General features: G+C 41.5%; 1 protein-coding gene across 1 annotated transcript in view; it reads left to right on the top strand.

Moving 5' to 3' along the window:
* The window catches only part of LAMA2 (laminin subunit alpha 2), a 549,054-nt gene that overhangs the window by 124,690 nt on the left and 399,671 nt on the right, over window positions 1–24,693 (top strand). The window contains exon 4 of the mRNA XM_048490901.1: window positions 10,852–11,094. Within this exon, the coding sequence (XP_048346858.1) occupies window positions 10,852–11,094 (243 nt within the window). The remainder of the gene's footprint in view (window positions 1–10,851; window positions 11,095–24,693) is intronic.

The raw sequence follows: 24,693 nt of genomic DNA, 5'->3' as shown, positions 1-24,693 counted from the left end.
GGTTAGGATGAGTGTGTGTGACTGGCCCAAGGTTACCAACAATCTTCTGTAGCAAAGTGAGGATTTGAACTTTGGTCTTTCAGATCTTAATCTGACTCTCTAGCTTCTATAATACACTGGCTCATTTTAGAATGTTATAATCCCTGAAAAGGTTAATTTAGCATATTAAAATTTCAGCTAGGGTGCCAAACATCTGGTCGTGTTAATCTCTTACTGCTTTTACTGGTGAAACATGTATTTATTAGCTACCCTCCAATATATTGTCAAAGGCTTTCATGGCCGGAATCACTGGGGTGCTGTGTGGTTTCCGGGCTGCGTGGCCGTGTTCTAGCAGCATTCTCTCCTGACGTTTTGCCTGCATCTGTGGCTGGCATCTTCAGAGGATCTGATAGTAGGAATGGAAAGTAAGTGGAGTATATATACTGTGAGGTCAAAAGGTGAAGCCGTCTGAATAGAGTAGCCTGGCATGTGAGTCACAAAGAAGTCTGTAGCATGTGAGTAACAATGAAGACAGCAAGGTCAATAGGTGAATTCATCTGAATAGAAGTATCCTGGTCTTTGTTCACTTTGATTGCTATTGTCTATAGTTGTCGTGTGCGTAGGTTTTCTGTTCATGGTTGGTGCTAGCTGGCAGGAATACATCTAGCGAATAGATATCTACACAAAAACTCCAATCATCATCCAGGACAAAAAAGGAGCACCGTAAAAACTTTGGTAGATCGCGCAAACAGAATCTGTGAACCCCACCTCCTTCAAGATTAATTGATCACCTAAACTGGGCTCTACAGGCTAATGGTTACTCTACTACAGACATCAGAAGAGCTGCAAGACCAAGAACAAGCCACATGAACAAAGATAAAAAGCCATCTAGCGGGAAAGTGTTCTTACCATACATCAAGGAAACCACTGACCACATAGGAAAACTGATGAAGAAACATAACCTACAAACAATCTACTGACAGAGTAAGCGGTTTATCAGCAGAAAGGTGCGTTAGCAGAGTAAGATAAGCGCAGTTGAAGACAGCTTGGCACTGCAGACGAATAACTCCACACCACACAGTAGCTTCACTTCAAAGAAGGAATTTTACTTTCAGGTGCAAGCTATATACAGTGGAACCAAGGAACAAACCGGCAGCATGCCTCGCGGTAAACAAGAAACCCTAACGGACACTGTGCACTGATAGTGCTCTGATTATATACAATCACTGACCAATCACTGTGAAGGTCACTGTACTGGATCAGACTGGTTTGGTTCAGTTGCATCAGGCTTTGCCAACTGACCCTGGATGACAGGTGCTGTCATTCAGATCCTCATGATCTGCGCACAAGATGCCCACCATATTTATTTTGCTTCCCTGACACCCCTTCTCATCTTGTGTGCAGATTATTTTATTTACAATACATTATACATGGTTACATTACACAACATGCAACACATTGGGTACAGATACAATACCAAGTTCAGGTAACAGGTTTCTATACTTTTGCAAAGTACCTGCTTTGGTTAAGATGTCTGCACAGTTATGTTCAGTAGGTACATATTCCAATTTAATGTCACCCCTTTGAACTAACTCTCTGACATTTTGGTATTTGACTGCAATGTATTTGGTTCTAGTTTTTATGCTTTCCATGCTAGCCATATGTATGCATGTTTGGGAATCTTCTAAGATTTTCACAGGCTTTTCATACACTTCATTCAGATCAGATAACAATTGTTGAGTCCATAAAAGTTCTGAACAAGTTCCAGAGAGAGAACAGAACTCTGCTTCTGAAGTTGACAATGCTACAGTGTTCTGTTTTCTAGCTTTCCAGCTAATGACAGTGTTTGCATATTTAATTAAGAACCCTGAACACGACTTTCTGTCACTTTCTTCTGCAAAAGAGCTATCAGCTACTGCTGATAAGATGTTACTGTCATCAGGACAAATCAATAACCCTTTGTTACATGTTCCTTTTAAATATCTGACAACTCTTTTGACTCCTTGCCAGGCACATAACGTTGGCTTTGACACTTTTCTGCTTAACACACTGACTGCATAAGCAATGTCTAATCTTGTCCAGTTACTTAAAAACAAAAGACTTCCTATTACAGAACGATAGAGGTCAGGTTTATCGAATAAAGTTTCACATTCAGTTTTGAGAAAATCTACAGACATAGGAGTATCAAATGTTTTGGTATCAGTTAGACCACATGTTTTTACTAACTCTCCTATCTTCTTAGATTGTAGCAAAACAAGACCACCTTTAGGATTGTGAGCTATTTCAATACCTAAATACAATTTCAGATATCCTAGGTCTTTTACTTTGAAATGCTTGCTTAGCTCATGGTAGACAGAATCAATTTTTTCATCAGTTTAGCTGCAACACATAAATAATCAACATACACCAATAATATGATTTGGTTGTCATTTGAGCCTTTTGTGTAAACACATGGATCAGCAACACTTTTCTGGAAACCAAGGTTTAGCAAACAATCATTTAAGCACTGATTCCAATTCCTTGCAGATTGACGAAGCCCATATAAAGACTTCTTCAAAAGAAGCACCTGGTTCTTTTGCTTAGTTTGAAAGCCAGGTATTGGTTGCATATAAATCTCCTGATTTAAAGGAGCATTAAGGTAAGCAGTCGTAAAATCATAATGCAGTATCTTCAAACCTTTCTTAACTGCTAAAGTAAGATACCATCTTAGAGACTCGCTTTTAGCTGTAGGAGAAAAGGTTTCTTCAAAATCTTGCATGTAGGTTTGACTATAGCCCTGTGCTACGACACGTGCTTTGAAAATGACACTTTCATCAGGTAAGGCCTTTCTTCTATAAACCCACCTAAAACCAACAATTTTACAGCCTTGAGGCTTTTCTACTTCCTCAAAAACCTTTTGTTCAACCAAGGAATCATATTCCTTTTGCATGGCTTCTTGCCATTTTTGCTGCTCCTCAGGATCTCTGGTTATCATTTCATTGTAAGACTTTGGTTCAACCCAGGTTTGACACACTCTAACTATCTGTGTGAACCCATATCTATCAGGAGGAACACCTTTATTGTGTCTTTCAGACCTTCTTGGAACAACATTTGTACTTTGAATGTCAGTACTATTCTGCTCTGACTCAGTCTCATCCTCCTCTTTCACTACAGTTTCTGTTTTCACAGGAGGTGAGCGAGCATGACCTTGAATAGGCGAAGGAGGAACCGCTGTTGACTGGTTGCTGTTAGTAACAGCATGTTGATCAGACAACAGGGGCAAAAACACTTCAGTATTTGCATGGATTTTCTCCCAACCAGCATGATTCTCGAAGTTAGCACTTCTAGAAATCACTACACGGCCAAAAGACAGAAAAAATCTATAACCTTTCGTTTCTGGCTGGTAGCCAAGGAACCGTAAATGTTGGTATTTGGGTTGTCCCTTTCTTCTTTGTTCCTTTGGAATGAGAACATTTGCAAAGCTTCCAAAAATCCTCAAATGCTTTAAGGAGGGTGCTTTTCCAAAAAGCAGGTAATGGGGTGTTTGATTGATTGTCACACTCCACAATCTGTTTATGATATAGGTGGCTGTGCTAACAGCTTCACCCCAAAAGTGAAAAGGCATGTTTGCATCCATCAACAAACAATCATGCATGGTTTGCAGATAGGAAATCTTACGCTCAGAAACCCCGTTCTCAAACGCAGAAAAAGGATTTGTTTTCCTATGAATTATGCCTTTGGGGGCCAACCAATGTTGAAAATCATTGCTCAGGAACTCTCTGCCTCTGTCAGATTGTAATCTGGCTACGTGGTAGGGAAAGTTGCGTTCAACCATTGCCACCCACTGCTTAAACTTTTCAAAGGCTTTAGCTTTTGTCTTTAGTAACACAGTATAGGTATATCTGCTGAAATCATCTACCAGTACCATGAAATATTTGGCACCGCCTTGTGTGGGAGAAAACCTGCCAGTTAGGTCGACATGAATAAGAGAAAAAGGTTTCTCTGTTTGTCATTGACTGACTGCAGTGGAGGGGTGAGCTTTAACTTTAGCTTTACTGCACACTGCACAGTCAAGGTACTTGCGGCATGGCTTTACATTCACGTCACAAACCTTAGCAAGTTGCCTTAAAGTAGAAAAACTGGAATGCCCAAGTACTCTGTGTAAGGCATGGACACAATTGTCATGCATAGGACGGTTGGATAGACAAGAGACATGTTCTTCACTGCCTGCACTCTTGGGAATCATTTTATATAACTTATTCTCAAGCTTTCCCTTTGCACAGACAATGCCATTCAGTTTCACATAGCACATATCATCTACAAAATCAACTTTATAGCCATCATGTGTTAGACTAGCTACAGATAACAGACAAAAGTCCAGATTTTGCACTAACAACACATTTTTAGAGACTTGCCTAAGGAAGGCACAAACACAGTTCCTTCTAGGCTAACTTCCACTGGACTGCCGTCAGCAAGGCTTACGTGAGCCACTGTTGATTCCTTCACGTCCTGCAGCAGGGACCTGGAATTTACAATGTGCCCAGTTCAAGCAGAGTCAATAAGCCAGGAAACAGTCTCCGAAACATCAGCACACGTAACCAGCAAAGCAGACTCAGCTCTGTCTTGCTTCCCCCCAAAAAGCTACGGGCTAGATGTTTGTCTGACCCGCAAGTGTAGCAACGACGCACTGCAAAGGATTTAACAGACGTGGCTTCTGTCACGGCTTTTCCTCTCCAGACACCGACAGGCCTAGCACTGCTCTCTCCAGCACATTCCTCTGAACGGCATTCGTGCTGATAATCCTTCTGCTTTTGCCACTCCAGCAGACTGGTAGTAACGAAATCGAAAGTAAGCTCATCTTCTTTCACATTCTGTAAGCTCAAAACAAGCTGCTCCCAAGAACTGTCCAAGGACAAAAGGAGGAGATAAGATTTATGAGCCTCTTGGAAAGCCAGCCCCCTGCTTTCTAGCTCAGCGAAAAGAGTCTGCATAGCCTGCAAGTGCGTTGAGACACACTCACCAACCTTCAGCTTCAGGTTATACAGTTTACGCGTGAGTAGAACGACTCCGGCGGCGGGGGGTACCTCGACAATGCCCCACAGGTCATCTCTGATCAGATAACTCTTCATTTTACAGCTCCACGGCATGTAGTTCGTCCCGTCCAGCCTCTCAAAAGGCAAACTGGTAGCTGCAAACGCCATGACTGCCTCTGTTCCACACACAGCCCGTGCACTTCACGCCAACAATACTCTTCAGCACTAGCTTACTCCCGTGTAACGGCAAACCCTGGGCCCATAACCTGACAGAGTAAGCGGTTTATCAGCGGAAAGGTGCGTTACCAGAGTAAGATAGGCGCAGTTGACGACGGCTTGGCACTGCAGACGAATAACTCCACACCACACAGTAGCTTCACTTCAAAGAAGGAATTTTACTTTCAGGTGCAAGCTATATACAGTGGAACCAAGGAACAAACCGGCAGCATGCCTCGCAGTAAACAAGAAACCCTAACGGACACTGTGCACTGATAGTGCTCTGATTATATACAATCACTGACCAATCACTGTGAAGGTCACTGTACTGGATCAGACTGGTTTGGTTCAGTTGCATCAGGCTTTGCCAACTGACCCTGGATGACAGGTGTTGTCATTCAGATCATCATGATCTGCGCACAAGATGCCCACCATATTTATTTTGCTTCCCTGCCATCTACAGACCCACCAAGAAGATTCAACAAATGCTACATTCAGCAAAGGATAAGAGGGATCCTCTAGCTACTACAGGAGTCTACCGCATACCATGTAGCTGTGGACAAGTCTACATAGGAACCACCAAACGCAGCGCTCAGACATGAATCAAAGAACACGAAAGGCACTGCAGACTATTTCAGCCAGAAAAATCAGCAGTATCAGAACACATGATAAACCAACCTGGACACAAAATATTATTTGAAAACATAGAAATTCTGGACCACTCTGACAACCACTACGTCAGACTAGACAGAGAAGCCATTGAAATTCACAAGCACATGGACAATTTCAACAGGAAGGAAGAAACCATGAAAATGAATAGAATTTGGCTGCCAGTGTTGAAAAACTCTAGAATCAAGACAGTGACTAATCAGCTCCACACAAACACAGGACAACTAAAGATAATATCAATCAAAGGAACAAAGACCAGGATACTTCTATTCAGATGCATTCACCTATCTTTATTGTTACTCACATGCTACAGACTTCTTTGTGATTCACATGTCAGGCTACTCTATTCAGATGGCCTCACCTTTTGACCTCACAGTATATATACTCCACTTACTTTCCATTCCTACTATCAGATCCTCTGGAGATGCCAGCCACAGATGCAGGTGAAACATCAGGAGAGAATGCTGCTAGAACACGGCCACACAGCCCGGAAACCACACAGTACCCTCTAATACCTGAAACTTAAACCACTTGAAAATTCTTATTAAATAAAATGTTACAGAACCTCCTTCTCCCCCTCTACACAAACACTTTCTCAAGAGCACATTTTACACAATTAGAGACCCTATGGAGAAGACTGAATCCTTGTAGATGCCAAACTGGCAAGAAAGGGGACAGCTAAAGGGTGACCTGTAACTGGCATACAGGGCATTCAGAAAGAGATGGACCTTCAGATATATGGGTCCTAAGACTTTAAAGGTTGCTGCACTATGATTTAACTAAAATGGCATCCAATGTAACTGTTTTAAAATAGGCTAGATGTATTCCTGCCAGCTAGCACCAACCATAAACCAACTGCTGCCTTCTTAATCAGTTGTAGTTTCCAGGTTGCCTTCAAAGTCAGCCTCAGCCATGACATGTTACTGTAGTTCCAGTATGATTCTATGCCTATGTATCACTGAAGTCTGCCTGCAAAATTAACATGATCATTGTAAAGCAGGAAATCCTTCATAATCCTTCTATCCTGGTCCTAACCTGTTCAAGCAATTCCTCTTCTTGGACTAGTAGGGGAAGTGGAGTAAGAATTTTCTCTTCTGAGGATATAAATTTGGAGACACTCTGTTGTCGTCAGAGTTAGGGAATTTCTATCTATGACTCACCAGAATTTTCAAACTCATTGTGGCGCTTCCCCTTCCTGCCCAGGGTTCCCCCGCACTTCCGGGTTCGCCGTCTCCGCCGCGACGCGCCTCCCTCAGGGCGGCAACGGAGCGGCGGATCGCAGCCATGATGCTTCGGCCCCCTCTCCCGTCGCAGGGACGGGGGGTCCCACCAACGAAGCCTCGACCCCTCCCACGGACGTTGCGACCGCCTCCCCCGCGCCCGTCAGTCTGGCTGCGGGGCCGATCAGAGGTCCGGTTGCTGGGACCTTGCCCGCGCCCGGACACTCATTATTTCTGTTGTCACTCAGTTGTCCTCTCCCATGCCCGCTTGACTGTGGGCAACCTAGGGCTAACAGTGCCCCAAATTGTAAGTTTAAAGTGATTCACGGGGGCAGTGACGATCAGATATCATTTCAGTTACCCACCTGTGAAATAAGCTGATAGATACCATTTTGATTTTAATTTTAAAAAGAGATTTATTAATGACCATCTGTCATACTTAAGTGGGACTTTGAGACAGTGTGTCTTTGAATTTCACTTGCTGGTGAGAAAACAATGATGGAAGTCTATTGTCTTCAGGTTTTGCTTTGTGAGCTTCATGGAAGTATCTGGGTGGCCATAGTTAGAAACAGAATACTGTCCTAAATTGACTTTTCCAGATCTGGTAAACTCTTTATGTTCAGTTCAGTTTATTGTAATGATAGTATTTTCTTTTCTGTCAGGCTTAGCTAAATATGTGAATGGATTCCATTCTGAATAAGCACGAGTGCTTAATTGACTGCTTGCTGCTAGATGTCTGCCTGTCATGGTTAGCAGACAGAGCTGGTCAAAAATAGGAAATGCTTCATGGCACAATTTTATGCAGTACTAAACTGCACATAATTGCCCTTTGTGTATAATTTGAAGAGTGAAGACATAAGCCTGGTGCCTTTCTCAAGCATGGTGTTAGACCAGAGAAAAACCCAAACATTAGCTACTGCTGAATTCCCTTTTACTAAGTCCAGAATACTCTTTGGGAAATTCCTAAGTACTTAGTCATGATAGCAAAGTATTAGTGTGAAATCTCCATTTTCCTGCTTTATACGTTTAAAAGCCAATGCTAAAAAAGCCACGAAGGATCCATGAGAAAACATGAAACAGCTTTAATTATTTCATCTGTTCCACTCTGTAATTATAATGTTCCAGAACTTCAGTTGGTGTGAACTGGCAGTGGTCCAATGAAAAAGTTCAAGCTTCCACCAACTAAACAGTACAGAACATTGTCTTCTGATTTCCCACAGTAAAAATCTCTGTTACTTCGTATTGCCTGTCTATAGCTAAAAAATTAGTGAACTCTTATATATTGTCAACATTTCAAATTGGGAAATGGGGGTTCTTGAGCTTCTCTTTCAGGAGACCCTTGATAGCATTGTGTGTGTGTGTGTGTGTGTGTGTGTGTGTGTGTGTGTGTGTGTGTGTGTGTGTGTGTGTGTGTGTAATTCTTTATTTCAAGCTTACCTGGAGAATCCAGCATAGCATGCAATAGCTCTGTTCACATTTTACAATGAACAAGTGTACATTCTGTATGTACATGTGTAAATCTGTTTGGAAGGAAGAGCCAAAGTGCATTCAAAATACAAATTAAACCGGTGACCAGAAGGTGGATAAATAAGGTGCTTAAATCACATGTTGTCCTGTACATGCATTGAACATAACATGAAAATTACTCAACACGCATATTTTAAAAAGTGCAGGTATACACTCTATGCAGGTTATACATCGATTCACTGTGAACAGGGATAGTGCTGATGAATCTGTGGGACTGATGGATGGATTGGTCATCTATAAAACACAGTTCTGGACCAAGACCTTGGTCAACCATTTATCCAGAAATTCAACATGCAAACCTTGTTAGATATTCTGCTCAGCATCTTCTCACATATATTCCAAAGAACTGACTACATCCTCAAAAAAATGTATTTATTTCAATCTCTTAGTTTTGAGTCCTGTCTTGAAGTATCTGTTTTTATGCATGTGGTCCATTAACAGCTCTCAAGATGTCCACATTTGGAAGAGGTGAGCTCTTCTGTTTCATTAATTCATATGGTGCCATGTGTTGTATATAATGGCAGCGCTTATTTTTATCTTATTTAAAAATTGGTCTGTTCACCTGTACAAATGTATATTTTACCTGTGTATTGATAAGGGTAGATCTCCTTTAGTCCTGGGTAAGGAATTAAGATTTGGTTGTTGGATGGTGTACTCCTTCACCTCTGTGCTGCAGGCAGGTGTCAGCTATGCAAGTGTGGGCAGACAGCCCCAGGTCCAGAGCACAGAAATCCAAGCAGGCAGGCAGACTGGGAGCTACAGATCTAGCATGTGCCATACCTGGCAGAGAAACAAGCACTGTTCCTTTGGCTCTGTAGCTGTTGCCTCTGTCTCCACCTCCTTTGCACAACTGGCTCATCACAAGGCTTTGTGGAGGACTATTCATGTTCTCTCAGCTGCATGGTATCAGGTGAGGAAGAGCTGGTAGCTGGCTCTGCTGCCTGAACGTCCTCACGAGCAGCCTGCTCTGGCTGAACAATGTGGTCAGCTTCTGCTTCCTCGTGAGGAGCCACTTCTGAGTGCCTGGCATCAGCAGATTTTGTATCTGAGCCCACAGGCTAGCCCATGACACACCCAGTTCCTCTTACTTGATGTGCAATTTAACCTGCATCAGAATTTTATTATAGTAATGCCACTTCTATTTTTCCAGAAATGGAAACTGCGAACTTTAGATGCCAAGAAATATATTTTAAAATTAATTTCACTATGCATGTAGTCCGTGATAGTTGACACATCAGTGGTTATTATTTTTCTATCTCACTGGCATGTAATAATGCTGTTTGCTTTAAATTACTGCTTTTTTATTATTTATTTCTTAGTTTTTTTGTTCATGACTTTTCTAATTGTGGAATCGTTTGCAACAAATAAGTAACACAATTTAGATTTTTAGTAGCTTTTGATGGTTAGTAGAATATATGTGCCACTTATTATTTGCAGAGCTGGGAACAGCAGAACACCTTTATAGTACCAATACGTTCTCATAGGGAAATACTTTCAATGGGAAGCAGTGGCAAAGCTACCAGGGGACAGGGGGTGCGCCGCACACTGGGCGCACAGTTTTGGGTCATGTGGGGGGTGGAAAATTCCCCCAGACCCCCCTTCCCCCCACGTCCCCCCCCCGCGGCACCCCCACACTTACGTTACAAACCGAACAGGCTGGAGAACAGGTTTCAAAGGCCCTGGTGGGAACTACATTTCCTAGGGTCTCCTGGAAGGGAACAGGCCTGTTCTCCAGCCTGCTCGGTTTCTAAAGTAAGTGTGGGGGGGCATGGGGGGCACCGTGGGGGATGAAAATCACCCCCCATGACCCACCCACTTTCTTTAGAAACCGAGCAGGCTGGAGAACAGGCTTTAAAGGCCCTGGTGGGAACTACATTTCCCAGGGACTCCTGGGAAATGTAGTTCCCACCAGGGCCTTTGAAGCCTGGAAGGGAACAGGCCTGTTCTCCAGCCTGCTCAGTTTCTAAAGTAAGTGTGTATGCCCCCCCCCCCGAAAAAGCCAGAGTGTGTACTGGGCACACTCTGGCCCAGCTACACCTCTGATGGGAAGTGGAGAAAAGGACATTTCAGCCTCCCAGCTCATGTATGGGTTTCTGTTGTGACTACTAAGGAATAAGTTACACTTGCTCTGCAGCTGCAGCTGAAGCCAAGCAATAATATCAAGCTAATACTTTGTATTGAAAAAGAATAGAGACATGTTTTGTAATGACTTCTTTGCGTTATTCCAGGTGTTCCAGATTGCCTATGTAATTGTAAAATCAGCTAATGCGCCAAGACCTGGAAACTGGATTTTAGAACGTTCGCTGGATGGTGTCAACTATCAACCCTGGCAGTACCATGCTATCACAGACACAGAATGTCTGACTCGCTACAACATTCCTCCTCGTACTGGACCTCCATCATATGCAAAAGATGATGAAGTTATATGCACCTCATATTACTCCAGGATCCATCCACTGGAGAATGGTGAGGTAAGACAAGAAATTACCTGTTTGTAGCAGTCCAACTGCCCGATGAATATATGCATATCATTGTCAGCTAATGGGCATGGTCTAAATATGTGAATGTCAATTGCTAATGTGCTTGGTTTTGCTGCATTTGCTGTGGATCCGTCAGTCAGAAGCATTGCCTTTGAGGGGGAAGAGCCATTCAGAATGCATCACACTGGGGAAGTTCGAGCATGTGTGCTGCATGTGTGCTGCATGTGCAGCACTTGCCACTACAACTGAGATGCCATATTCATATATTCGATATTCATATGCTGGCTCTGGATATCCTCACTTATTGGCTTAATTCCTAGACTTGTGTGGCCTTCCTTTGAAGGGATGCATATAAAACTGCCTCAGTCCATAGGCATCAACAAGGTGCCCACATAAGAAAAGGGGGGGGGGTGCAACAGTCAACATCAATAACAATAGAACTACCACCACTGTTGCACTCTGGCTATAACCAATATTTCAAATACGTATATTTACAAGTTTATATACATGAGTTTATATCACTGTTCATACTTTTTACATATTTCATTGGTTGTAAATACAATCATTTCTTGTCAACTACATCCAACCGGTAAGTTCAACTTATTTTTAACAATAATAACAAATAAATTCAGGGTCATCCGTATTAATTCAGGTAGGTATTTAGTTCATACTCTCCCATCAATTCAGCATCCTTAAGGTAACCTTAAACTGTATATAACTGTATATAAACTTGTAAATATACGTATTTGAAATATTGGTTATAGCCAGATATCAACAAGGTGCCTCCATTTCTGTTATGATTGTAATCCAAAAATTTAGAATATGTAAGTTTTTCTTTTATGTCTAATTAGGACTGTGTGATGTTTTTGTAAGATTAATGTATAATGCCCTTTTACTCTTTTTTCTTCTTGGTTTAAAAGAGTTCTATGTTACTAATTACTAAATGTTGCACAAATTTGGCTTCATTGCTTTTGATTCCAGTGATTTTCATTAATCTGAAAAAAAAAATTATGGTTACCATAGTGATTTTGGCTTCATTTCATTTGCACTGAACTGCCTGTTATTTGCATTTAATTTCATTCTTCATAAAATCACTTGGTTTCTTGTTTTTACAGATTAGACATAGTGCCAACATTTTATAAATCTTGTTATGCAGAAAGTGTTGTGGCAATATTAATTGAACAACAGTATCTTAACTCTAGTACCTTCATTTTCTCAAGGAAGATTTGGGGATTGTATTTTACAAGACCTACAATTTTTAGTGACCCCATAGTTTTAAGTGTAGTGACTCTTGCTTAACATGATTTGTGTGTATTATCATTTTTCATCTAACCAGTAAAATTAAAAAAAACCCAACTCAGCAATACACAACTCTGCCATTGAATGAAAAGAATATTCTATTGATTTACTCAATATATTTCCTCTCATATGTGTGAATGACTTCTGTTGTGAAATATCAAAATAGCTATTCTGAACTATGTCAAATGCATAGCATTTAACATTTCACAGAAGAAAATAGGACACACCTGTAAAATACTTTTGTTGTACAAGAATGCTTAAGCACCCACCACCACTGTATATCGCTGAAAGCCATTTATTGTATGCATTTATGCCTGAAATAACATTGTCTCCAGAGATTTTAAAAAAATATTTTTGGGGGATTAAATATTACTTCAGAAAAGATAATTGTTTATTAACTGCTCAAAATATCCCCCAGCAGCTTCAGTGTGAAATAACAGGCAGTTCTATTTGGTACAGTAGTGTTCATGCACATTTATACACCACTGTGCTTCCGTCAGGATGCATTCTCACTTTCTCCTTTGAGATTTAACTGCTAGAATCATGGATAGCTGTGCCTGGTCCCTGATGAAAGGGAATACTTAGCTACCTTAAACAAATTCAAGACTTCAGGTAATAAGCAAACAGGTTGATATATTCTTAGAATCTCTCTCCTTGAGATATTTGGAATATGGGAGAGGTGCTGCAAACCTGTAGATTGACAAATGTACCAGTCTCTCAAAAGGAGGATCTTGGAAACTGTAAACCACTTTGTCTGATTTAAATATTAGAGAAGGTACTATAACAAATTATGAAGTGATCAGATTGTAAGCTTCTTCAAGACAAGGTAGAGAATAGAAGATGCGAGCATGAATTTTTCATAAATGCCAGACTAATCTCTTTTTTTTAACTGGTAGGTGACCTTGGCCTGGGGAAAAGATATGAATATAATATACATTGATTTTAGCATGGCATTTAACATAGGCCCCTTCTGCACATGCAGAATAATGCACTTTCAATCCATTTTCAATGCAGCTGGATTTTACTGTCCGAAATAGCAAAATCCACTTGCAAACAATTGTGGAAGTGGGTTGAAAGTGCATTATTCTGCATGTGCGGAAGGGGCCATTGACTCCAGTGATATTTTGGCTAGTAAACTAGTTCAGAACAATCTAGACTATATTATCGTTGGATGGATTCACAGCTGGTTGGAAAACCATACTCAAAACCTGCTTATCAATTACTGTTCATCAGTCTGTGAGGAAGCAAGTTGTTGAAGGAATCTGTTCTGATTCCAATGCTCTTCAGCATGTTTAAAAATTACTTGGTAATTATTTTTGAGTTTAAGACTAACAACTTACATTTGCTATTGCAAACTGCAGTAAAGGGCCAAGGTTGCTGTAGACCAAGGGCCATAAAAGTGAGAGACAATAAAACAATTGAGCTCCTTAGCAACAATTCACACCAAGCTAAAATGTGGTGAAAATTATTTTTCCATTTTAAATGTCTTATGAATCTGTTATGAATCAAAATGAGAGTGATGAGGGAAATAAAGGTCCTCCCCCCTTCATGTCTTGGTTTATTTCTGTGGAATTTTAAATATACTACACTTGATAATGGAGGGTCCTCTTGACATAGGAAATAACACAAGCTTTTAAAACTCATTAACTGTGCAGTGTAGAATATATAGTAAATGACTTTTTCACTGAAAGCCAAGCACTTACGCTATGGCTGTTTCCACAAGTGACAATTTCTGTGTTGCTTTTGTTCAATCAAGAGAGCAAAATTTTGTATGATCTTCTTTAAATAGTTGCTCAGTAGGCAAAAATTCAACAGATTATACTTCCCACACAAAGGTAAGGCAGAGACTCTTTTAAGGCAAAGCTTAAAAGAATAATAAACATGATTTTATTCATTCATTCATTCATTCATTCATTCATTCATTCATTCATTCATTCATTCATATATTTGTACCCCGCCCTACCTGCAAAGAGCTCATGGCGGCTTACAATGGCATAATGCCTAAAATCATACATAAAATTCCTATAACTAACAATCAGTAAAAACAAATCATAAAATCATGTGAAACAATCCAGCTAAAAACCCCAAATGGCAAAACATATTTTTTCTCCCACAGGAGGCTCAGGGGAGATATCGTAATCAAGAAACATCCGGCTGGCTTGATGGAAAGGCCTGGCGGAACAGCTCTGTTTTACAGGCCCTGTGGAATTGTGTCAGACTCCGCAGGCCCTGATGTTACTCAGCAGCATGATCCACAAGGCTTTGGCCAGGGCCGTAAAAGTTCCTGGCCCCTGTTATAGCCAGCAGGATATTCCTCGGGCCTGGGACCACCAATAGATTTCCCTCTGCCAAGTGGAGACGTCTCTGAGGGCGATATTAGGAGATGCAGTCCTGCAAGTATGTGGGTCCAAGGCTGCTTATGGCCTTATAGGTTAGCTTTGAAGATGATCCGGTACTCGATGGGCAGCCAGTGTAGATATTCCAGGACTGGTGTTATATGGTCTCTGCTGGCTGCTCCTGTAAGCTTTTTGGATGAGTTTTAATTTGCGGTCAGCGACAAAGGTAGGCCAGGTAGAGCAAGTTACAGTAATCTAACATGGAGGTGACCATTGCATGGATGACTGCAACAAGGTCGGATTGGGAGAGGTAAGGAGCCAACTACCTAGTTTGGCGAAGGTGGTAAAATGCAGTCTGGGATGTTCTCATGACCTGGTCCTCCAATGAGAGGGTAGAGAATAGAGGACAAGTGTGAGTAAAACTACTGTTAATGATGCAATTGGATTAAAGTGAAATAATATTCAGTTGATATAAAAGGATGCAAAAGGAAAGTTTCAGACTATTCAACACATGTAATAGAAACATGAAACATGAGAAGTACGAATTAACGTAAGGTCAAAAATGTAGAAACAAGAAAGGGAACATTTAAGCATTGCAATCGTGGGAATGAGTATACTAAAATGAAATGGATTATTAGGGCATTTTCAGTTAGAAAATTACCAAGTGTCTTACGTAGCAAATGACAAACAACACAGAAGAAACGGAGTTGTTCTAATAGCATCGTGAAATATAGCACATCCCATCAGGGCCTGTGAGGGCTATCTGGCTGCGACATCTGTCACCCCATTGATCGCCAGGGTTGATTCGGCTGATCTGAATATCAGTCTGACTTCATAAAAAGCCTATCAACATAACTATCATTCAACTTTACAGTTACACCCTAGTTATAGGTGCTGAAGAGAAAGAAATGGTTCACACAAGATGTGCTGAACAAGATGTGCTGCCAGGTGACTGGAGTGCAAAAATGGGAAACAAAGAATCAAATATTGTTGGAAAATGTGGGGTAGGAGCATGAAATGAAACAGGAGAGCAACTCATAGAGTTCTGCAAAGATAATTTGTTCATTGTAAACACACGTTATGGGCAACCAAACTGGATGGCCAATATAGCAATCAAATAAATTACATAGAAGCAGAAAATGGAGATGCTTTTTGCTAAAACAAAGCCAGGATCTGATTGTGGTACATACACAATCACATTTTCACACATGCAGTGGTTTTCACACATGCAGATGTTTTCACACATGCAGTGGAACACACCAGTGAAAGCATCATGCTTTATTGAAAAGATTAAATAATATGTTCAGGGCTGTTACAGGTTTTGTGGATTGTGTGGCCATGATCTGGTAATTCTAGCTCTCAACATTTCACCCGTATCTATGGCTGGCATCTTCAGAGATATGACATGGTAAGATGTGTTTCTCTCTGCAGCACGTTGTGAAGTTAGCATAAAGCAGGAATAAGTCGTGTTATAAGGACATGCTTGGAAAAGTTGTGCCAGATGATTATAGGTGATCTTTATGGGAAACTGGACCACTGAACTCTTGACCAGTATGAACCAATTAAGAACGTGATCCAAAAGATGATTTGCAAAAGGAGCAAGATTTCTCCTTCGTATCTGGCATTGCTGAGTGCAGCTAAGTCATATCACTTCCAAATGAAAGATTAGATCTCTAGTTTTTCATCTTATCCTGGGAACAGCTAAAGGAAAAGTTGGTAGTGATTGATACAGAAAAATGACTTTTGGCAAAGAAGAACCCAGAGGCATACCTAGGGCAAACTGGAGCCCTGGGCAAAACCTGCGTTTGATGCCCCCCCATGGGCATCAAAATTTCAGAGTATCTTTGTGAGATCCTACTGATGATACCACCCATATTTGGTGAAGTTTGGTTCAGGGGGTCCAAAGTTATGGACCCTCAAATGAGTAGCCCCCATCTCCTATTAGCTCCCATTGGAAACAATGGGGGATGGGGGCACTCCCTTTGGGAGTCCATAACTTTGAACTCCCTAAACCAAACCTCACCAAACCCAGGTCATATCATCAGGAGAGTCTCCCAAAAAAAATCCCTGAAATTTTGGTGCTGCTAACCTAAACTCTGCGCCTCCTGCAGGCCAAAAACGGAAAAAACACTGAAAATACAAAATCCCCCACAAATGAACCTCAATTTTGTTGCCCACCACAAGGTGGCGCCCTGGGCAGCTGCCCACTTTGCCCAATGGGAGGAACGCCTCTGGAAGAACCCTAAAGAAAATGCTTCTGTCCAGGTTCAGTCCTCCTTTATTGTGAGCAGTTTAACCAGTGCTCATCCAAGCCTTGGTATTCAGAGCCCCCTCTAAACCTGGAGGCAGAGGGCTGCAGCACCGATGCAGCACCACTCTACTGCCCCTAAAAGGGCTTTTCAACAGTGTGGGGAACAGAGAAAAGTCGAGACCTCCCCACTGCTGAAAAGCCCCATAGGGCTGAATGGGCATACATCACAGAAAGTGTAGTATATGTCCGAGGGCTGGTGCACCACGTAGCCACCTGAACACCAGGAGGGGACTAACTAACATTGACTCTGCCCTGAGAATGCCCCAGTTCCCTCCCACCCCCATGCTGGCGTCCAAGCAAGATGTCAGTGCAGCCACACCATGGCCCAAACGTCCAGGTTTTGTGGCAGTAAGGCTGCTGGACATGTGGCTGTTGATACATCTACCCCTCCACCAGGGTAAGTGCCTGGGGAGGGCAAAGGCACTTGCGCAAGGCAACACCATTCTCTATAGCCTTTTCAGCCCCCCCCCTTTTGAATGGGGCTGCTCATCAGAAGAAACAGTATCTTATTCAAACCCACTACCAAATGATAATAAACCAGTCTTTCCAGGACTGTCAGTCTGAGGGCAAAATACCACATTTACCTGTCAGCTTACATCTAATGAATGGCAAGCAATAAAGTTCTTAGAAACAGAATAACTAATATGACAGTAGCTATTCAAGTTCCAACAGTCCCCTTCTGTTACAGGTTTGATTGAATTATGTATGTGTCCCAGAACAAAAAGGTGAATAAAAGAGATGAGATGCAACAATGACTTGCAGGGAGACCCAGTAGTGGCTATACTCTTTTTCACTGAAAGATCTAAGCAGAATTGTAACTTCATCTGCCACATGCTGAACTGTCTTTTAGAATGCTCCACTTAAGTCCTAGTGCCTACTTAGTTCTCCTAGGACCCAATTGGAGCATTCTAAAACAAAGATAGTCCAGCATGGGATAGTTGAAGTTACAATTCTACTTCGTTCTTTCAGTGGAAAACAGTATATTAAGATTTCCTGGAGGATAGTGGGCTGTAGTGGTGAGCATCCCAATCCAGATTTAAATCATTATTTAAGCTTTTTTGATACAATTCTTCAGGAAACTTGGGTTAGAATTTTTGTTAGAATTTCTGGGTTATACTTCTGTAGACATTCTGGCTGTTAAAACAAAATGCATGCCCAGAGAGGCGCCTGCCTGCCTTTTTTCTCAGCTATGAAACATATGAAGCACAATACTTATTTCAGCCACTACTTTCGCAATTGCTTTATTAATTTGGTCCATTGAAGTGCATCTCATTCTGATTAATGTGTGGTTTGCTCCCTCAATCTGATAGTAAATAAACTTTAGGACAATGGTTGCACTTAAAACAACTGTATAGAAACTTGGAACTACAATTTCCTAGTATCCTATCATTTTGGTTAGAGTCTTAAATGCCTGGCTTGTTTCCCCTGACAAAATTTTGATTAATTCTAAATGGTGGCCACTAAATTTGCATTTTCCTTACACTGTTGTTAACATTTTAACAGTCCGGTACCAGCATATGTGTGAGACTGCCTCTTTTGATATGTCCCCTGGAAAGTGTTATGCTTCGCTAATAACAACTTAGTGGTGTTTCCTGGCCTGAAACACATCCAACTGTCCTCAACCAGAGGCAGGACAATTTTAGCCCTGGTACCAGCCTTGTGGAATGCCCTGTCAAATGTGACCAGGGCCTTGCAGAGCCTATCCCAATTCCGTAGACCAGCAAGGTAGAGTTGAGGGCGGCAATAGGAATGATAAGTCCATCTTGCAGGTTCTCCTTCTTCCTCTCCTTCCTCTTTTCTTATAAATTGGGAAAGGGGAACACCACACCCTTGGCCATGTTTTAGTGCCATGGGCTAGTAGCTTTTTAGATTCTGATATTGATATTTGATATTTTTAATATTTTAAATTTTAATTATGTTTATATGCAATTGTATTATATGTATTGGAAGCTGTTCTGGTCCAGCTTCAGCAGGGAGAGTGGGGTATTAAATTGAATCAATCAGTTAAATCAGTCACTGTGCTATGAATCAGCAAAGAATCAGATAGTCAATTTAGCTGGCTCTTGAAGTCAAATTTGGGTTAACCATTCACAGTGGTAATACCAAGAATTTCCCTGGGTTGGAATCATGAGAGCAATGATGTTCCAACATTCCCTTGATCCAGTATGATCATTGTAACGAAAGGCCCTATTTTACTGCACTGCCACCAAAATCTAAATTTTTCTTATAACCCACAAAACTGATTTTTAACCGGTCACCACCCTGACTGGGGAACACACAGACACAGACTGAAAAATAGAGACTGGAACGGACAAAAACTTAAAATGTTTATTTGCTGGCTTTAACAAAGAGGCTTCTCAGATAAACTGGAGAGGATGTAAGCGTACTGGTTGCAGAGAGAGTTTGCTTAAGCTTAACAGTTTCAAAGTAAGATTGTTTCTTAAAGCTTAGTGGTTACCAAGAAATATTGTTTTAACGCTTAATGGTTGCAGGCACTGTACTTCACTTAAGTTACACAATGGACACTCACAGGTGTCCCTTCACTTAAGGTTTTGTTTCACAAAAGGATGTTTCACCAAAGATGTTACTGTGGAGGTTTCACACTCCCTTTTTAAAAATAAAGCTGTCAGTCCGCTGTTCCTCACTACAAAATGAAACACCCAGCCTACGCCCAGTGGGATTCAGGCATAACAGCCTCCCTCTCCCACACTCCCAAAATCTGGCTTCTCTGCCACAGGAGCTGGGCCTCCCAAGACTGATGGTCCCTGTACTGGAGGACAGACTCACAGACTGTTACAGAGGTTTCCCTCAGAAATAAAACAAAACACCCGAGGGCGGACACACGCCTCCAAACTCAGGGTTTAAGATCATTCAATAGCTTCCTCAGCTATGATCTAACAACAGCCGTGAGAGATCTGGCTGATTCTCCTCACTCTGCTACTAAAGTACCTGAAGGCACTAACGCTCATACAGAGCCAAAAAGTCCGAAGACTAAAAAGCAAGAACCCTTCAGCACTCTCGCTGACAGTTTAATATAGATTTTGCTTGGTTTTCTCTGGCCAATCAGGGCTGGCCAGGGCTTAACTCTTTCAGGGGTGGGTCCACCCTGTAATATGAATGCAGGATAAGTGCATTCGTCACAATCATCACTCAATCTAAGAAGGAAATGAGATTGGTTTGGCTCTTGAAAGAACTGTTGGGGACAAATCCAGGCTAATTTTCTCAAACCACCAAGTTGTTCTTTAGATACTTGCAGACTGACCCCTTTAAAATCTGCTCCAGTATCTTCCCTAGGACAGAGATCAGACTTACTGGTCTGTCATGGAGCCCACCTTCTAAAGCAACCATCCCCCCCACCCAGAAGAACTGATCTTTGTAGTCTGGAAATCAGTTGTAATCCCATGAGATCTCCAGGTGCAATCTTACTAGGAACATATAATATTTTCAGTACTCAAGAGTGTTCAAGACCCCAAATCAAGCTGTTTATTAATAAGTGTTTTGCCTGGACATTGCAGATAGTTTCTTTGCTTAATAAGATAAACAAAAAAGTGGCCATTGTATTTCAGTTATCATAATTAAAAAGTTTTTCCTTTTTGACATCAAGTTTATTATTAATGAATTTGCTGAAGAATATAGCTGTAAAGAGGTAAAATGTTGTGTTCCTTATTTCTGATGGGTTATGTGGTAGTTGGGAGAGTGTGGTATAGTGGTTAAAGTGTTAGACTACAATCTGAGAACCACAGGTTTGAATCTCCGTGCTGCTTTGGAAACTTGTTGGATGACCTTGGGCCAGTCACACACCCTCAGCCTCAACCCTAGCAAGTATTTGGATGGTAGACCTCCAAAGAATACCAGGGGCATGAGGGAAGTCAAGGCCAAATCACCTTTAAATATCTGTTGAAATATTGAATATTGAAAACACCGCTGAGTTGCCAGAAGTCAGCTGTGACTAACAACTCCCCCTTCAAAAAAAGTGCTTCCTTCAAAGTCTTTATCCTTCTTGATGTAAAATACAGATGATTGTATCTAGAAGATAAGTTCCTGTCCCTATAAAAGTCATTGTTTAATTTGATCAGGCAAATGGAAGTTTAAAAACATGCATTTAGAAGTAGAATTTTAACAATCCATAAACAGCTCAAAAGACTTTGGAAAAAAAGGCAAGCTAACAACAAGTGTGCATGTGAGGGGCATTTGGACAGCAAATGTAGCCATATTTAAAACTGAACAGACCCCTTGAATGGTAGACCCTTGACAATATTGCTGTGTCATTGCTTTCATTTTGTATGAGCTCATCTACTAGTCGCTGGCTTCATTGTTAAGTTCCATTTTTGTAATGCAGGTCTTGACTCCTTTTGAAAAATACCTCTTTTTTCTGTCTAACTCATTCTTAATCTCAATGTCAGGAGTACTGAACTCTTGTACTTCTCAGTGCCTCCTGTTAGATCTCCTTCATTCCTTACTGCTCAAATAGGCATTCAAGACAAACTGGTTGATAGAGAAAGGCATGGGGATAAGGAGAAAGGGACTCACAAATGAACTGTAGATCCAATTCTTCCCACAGCCTGATCTAATCTTTTCACAATGGGGGTTTCAGACTGTTAACAACACAGGGTCAGGGGGTTCAACATGTCTACAGGTCCAAGACTCAAACATATTCAGGATAGCATGATTTAAAAAATTGTAGTGACATCTTGCTGCCTAATAAATTTGATGAGTGCAGCAAATATCGTTTTCTAAAACAAATCTATCCTTGACCCAGATAACCCAGGCTAGCTTGATCTCGTCAGATCCTAAAACTAAGCAGGGTGGACCTTGACAAGTATTTGGATGGGTGACCTTTCAGGAATACCAGGGTCATGATACAGAGGCAGGCAATGGCAAAATACCTCTGAATATCTTACTTTAAAAACATCATAGGTCACCATAAGTCAGACTGGGGAAATGGTACTGGGGCAGGGAGTGGGAGGAGCAGAAGCCCCTTCTCCATGTGTTGTCAGAGTTCCAATGTGAATGTGAGAGGGAGCCCACCACACATGTCTTACTGAATGAAGGAACCTAAACAAAATTGTGGAGTCTATAATATTTGAATTGTTCTCAGACTGTTTGTCCTTGTTTATCCACTTACTGTATTGCTAGCTTGACTGCTGACCTGCCTATTCATCAACTGGTCTACTATCTGTTTACTGGTTTGCTAGTTTGACTGCTTGTTTGTTCAAGGATCATTGTGCCTATTGGCCACTAAAGTTGAGCAATATCGGAAGTCCCATGCCTTAGAATGCAACATAACCCTAACTCGAATCCGATCCCCTGTCGTAGACTTAGTGAAGAACAAATCTCTATAATATCTAGTTCTTAGATGCTGAAGAGAAAAGTTTATTATGACTTGAATATTGGATACCTCCTATCCGATTGCAGTTGGAAGCGATAGAGTAGAGGTGTCCAACTCTGGTCCTTCAGATGTTCATGAAGTACAATTTCCATCAGCCCCTACTGGCATAGCCAATTGGCAGGGGCTGATGAGAATTGTAGTCCATGAACATCTGAAGTGCCAGAGTTGGAAACCCCTGCGATAGAGGTATCAGGATGTTCTTTAGTAAAATTAAATGCAATCACAGATTTCTAAAGTCTTGAGTCAGATAGTTGAGTTAGAACAAGTAGTTCTCTACTAAGAAAAAATACATTATTGTATAAGATAAGTTTTGAAGCTGAACAAAAAACCCTGAGCAGTTAGGATTCTTTTTGCATCCAATTAACTGCTCAGTAAGCCTGGTTTGTGACATTTCTAATTTTCACAGAAATAAATTAATAATATTAAATGTAGATGTTATTCCTCAAAAAACCTTGCCATTTCTTTGGGAAAAGCTGAATGAAATTTTCTTCTACTGAAGAGACAATAACTTCTTTCCATTTTGGCTTTCTTTTATAAAAGTTTAGTTATCATTAATGTCACATGTGTAAAACAAAGTAATGATTAGTAACATTGTTTAGTTCTGCAAGAAAACATGGAAAGAAATTGTTTTGGACTTCTGATCTAACAATGAAATAAGATGGTAATTCTCAGACTTGCTTCAGTATCTGAATCTCTACTCAGCTGTTCTAAGGGAACCACATGCCTCCCCAGATTGTGAGAGTCAGAGGAAACCTTGGACTTGATGGCCCTTGGGGTGTCTTCCAACTCTATGATTCTATGATTCTAAAACAGCCTCCCTGGTTAGAATCACATGGGAAGGGAATGCTTACCATTGTGACTCTCTGGGGTAGAGAAGTCGGAGTTCATGGTACTGACATCATTTCCCTGCCAGAGTTTTCAAATTCCTTAAGGAAGACTACACTCAAGTCATGCATCTCTCATTGAAAAAATGAAGACAAAAATAGAGAATAGAAGTCCAAAACCTATTGTAGATTAGCCTAGTATAAATTAGAATATGTCTCTAAAAGGTATGGATTTATAGTAAAGTAAAAGTTTACAAAAGTAAACATGAAACTGGTTTAAGGGAGATTCTTGGAAGCAAAAGTATTAGGGAGTAATAGCTGCTTTGCAGCTATAAAATAAGACTGAGTTGATTGTTCTTTGGAGTTGGCAGAATGATTAAGACCAGAAAAGAAATGCTATAAAGGAAGGAAGTTTTACTGAATTAGAGGCCCTTTCCGCACGGGCCAAAAGCGACGTCTACGGTAAAAACGCCCAGGTCATTGCTTATGGCCGGCGCTGCTGCAACGCAGCAGCGTCAACCTGACTGTGCTCCCCCTCCCCCAGGGCAGCGTCAGGCCGCCCTAAAAAACAACCCTTTAAAGGGTTGTTTTGAGCGTGTTCCAGCGGGTATGCGGTCGCGAACAGCACCGCTGAACAGAAGCTGTTTCCCCGCCCGTCCCACTCACCATAGTCCCGTCGTCGGCCTGCTGGAAATGTTGCCTTCACGCTGTCCTCCGACCCCTGGAGGTCGGAGGGCAGCGTGAAAGGCTGCCACGGCCCGCAGGCGACGACGGCAATGGTGAGTGGACGGGCAGAAGAGGCGGTTCGCGGGCTTGAGCCGCCTGCCGTTGTCAGCCTCTGCTGAGGTCAGCCAAGATGCATACGCGAGCCTCCGCCGGCGGAATTCTTGCTGGCGTGGAGGCGACAGGGAGGCCGTGCGGAAACGGCCAGAGAATGTGTCCAAGATGGCAAGAACAGTTCCAGTGATAGTGTATTGCTAATGTGGGTTCCTGTTGCACAGTGCCAACTCATGGTTATTTGAGACATTGTTTAAGACAATGACTTTGACAAGAAAAGGATTGGTGTCTCTGGAGATTTTGGAGCTAGACGGAAATGGACTCAATGAAAAACAGATCTGAAAGAAGCATACCAGCATGAAGGTTGAATTATTGGCGCAATTTAAAGAAATAAAGAATGATCTCAAGAAAATTGTTTCGTTGGTGGAAGATTTGAAAGTGGCAGTTCAAATGGGACTCAAAGCACGTGGTCAAGGTAAATTCCAATTGGAGTATCAGACCAGAGAAAAGGCCTTGATAAAGAAAAGTAGCAGGAACAAGATTCTTCAAAAGAGAATCTCAAAAAGGTAATTTCCTTGGCTTGAGTCAAATTTATGATAGCTTCAAAAATTGAAAAAGTACATAAAAAAACTCAAAAAATCCAAAACCACAGGG

This window comes from Sphaerodactylus townsendi, linkage group LG01 (assembly GCF_021028975.2).
Source record: "Sphaerodactylus townsendi isolate TG3544 linkage group LG01, MPM_Stown_v2.3, whole genome shotgun sequence".
NCBI classification, from domain to species: Eukaryota; Metazoa; Chordata; class Lepidosauria; order Squamata; family Sphaerodactylidae; genus Sphaerodactylus; species Sphaerodactylus townsendi.
The sequence above is the reverse complement of the archived record's forward strand: the minus strand, read 5'-3'. Positions and strand labels throughout refer to the sequence as shown.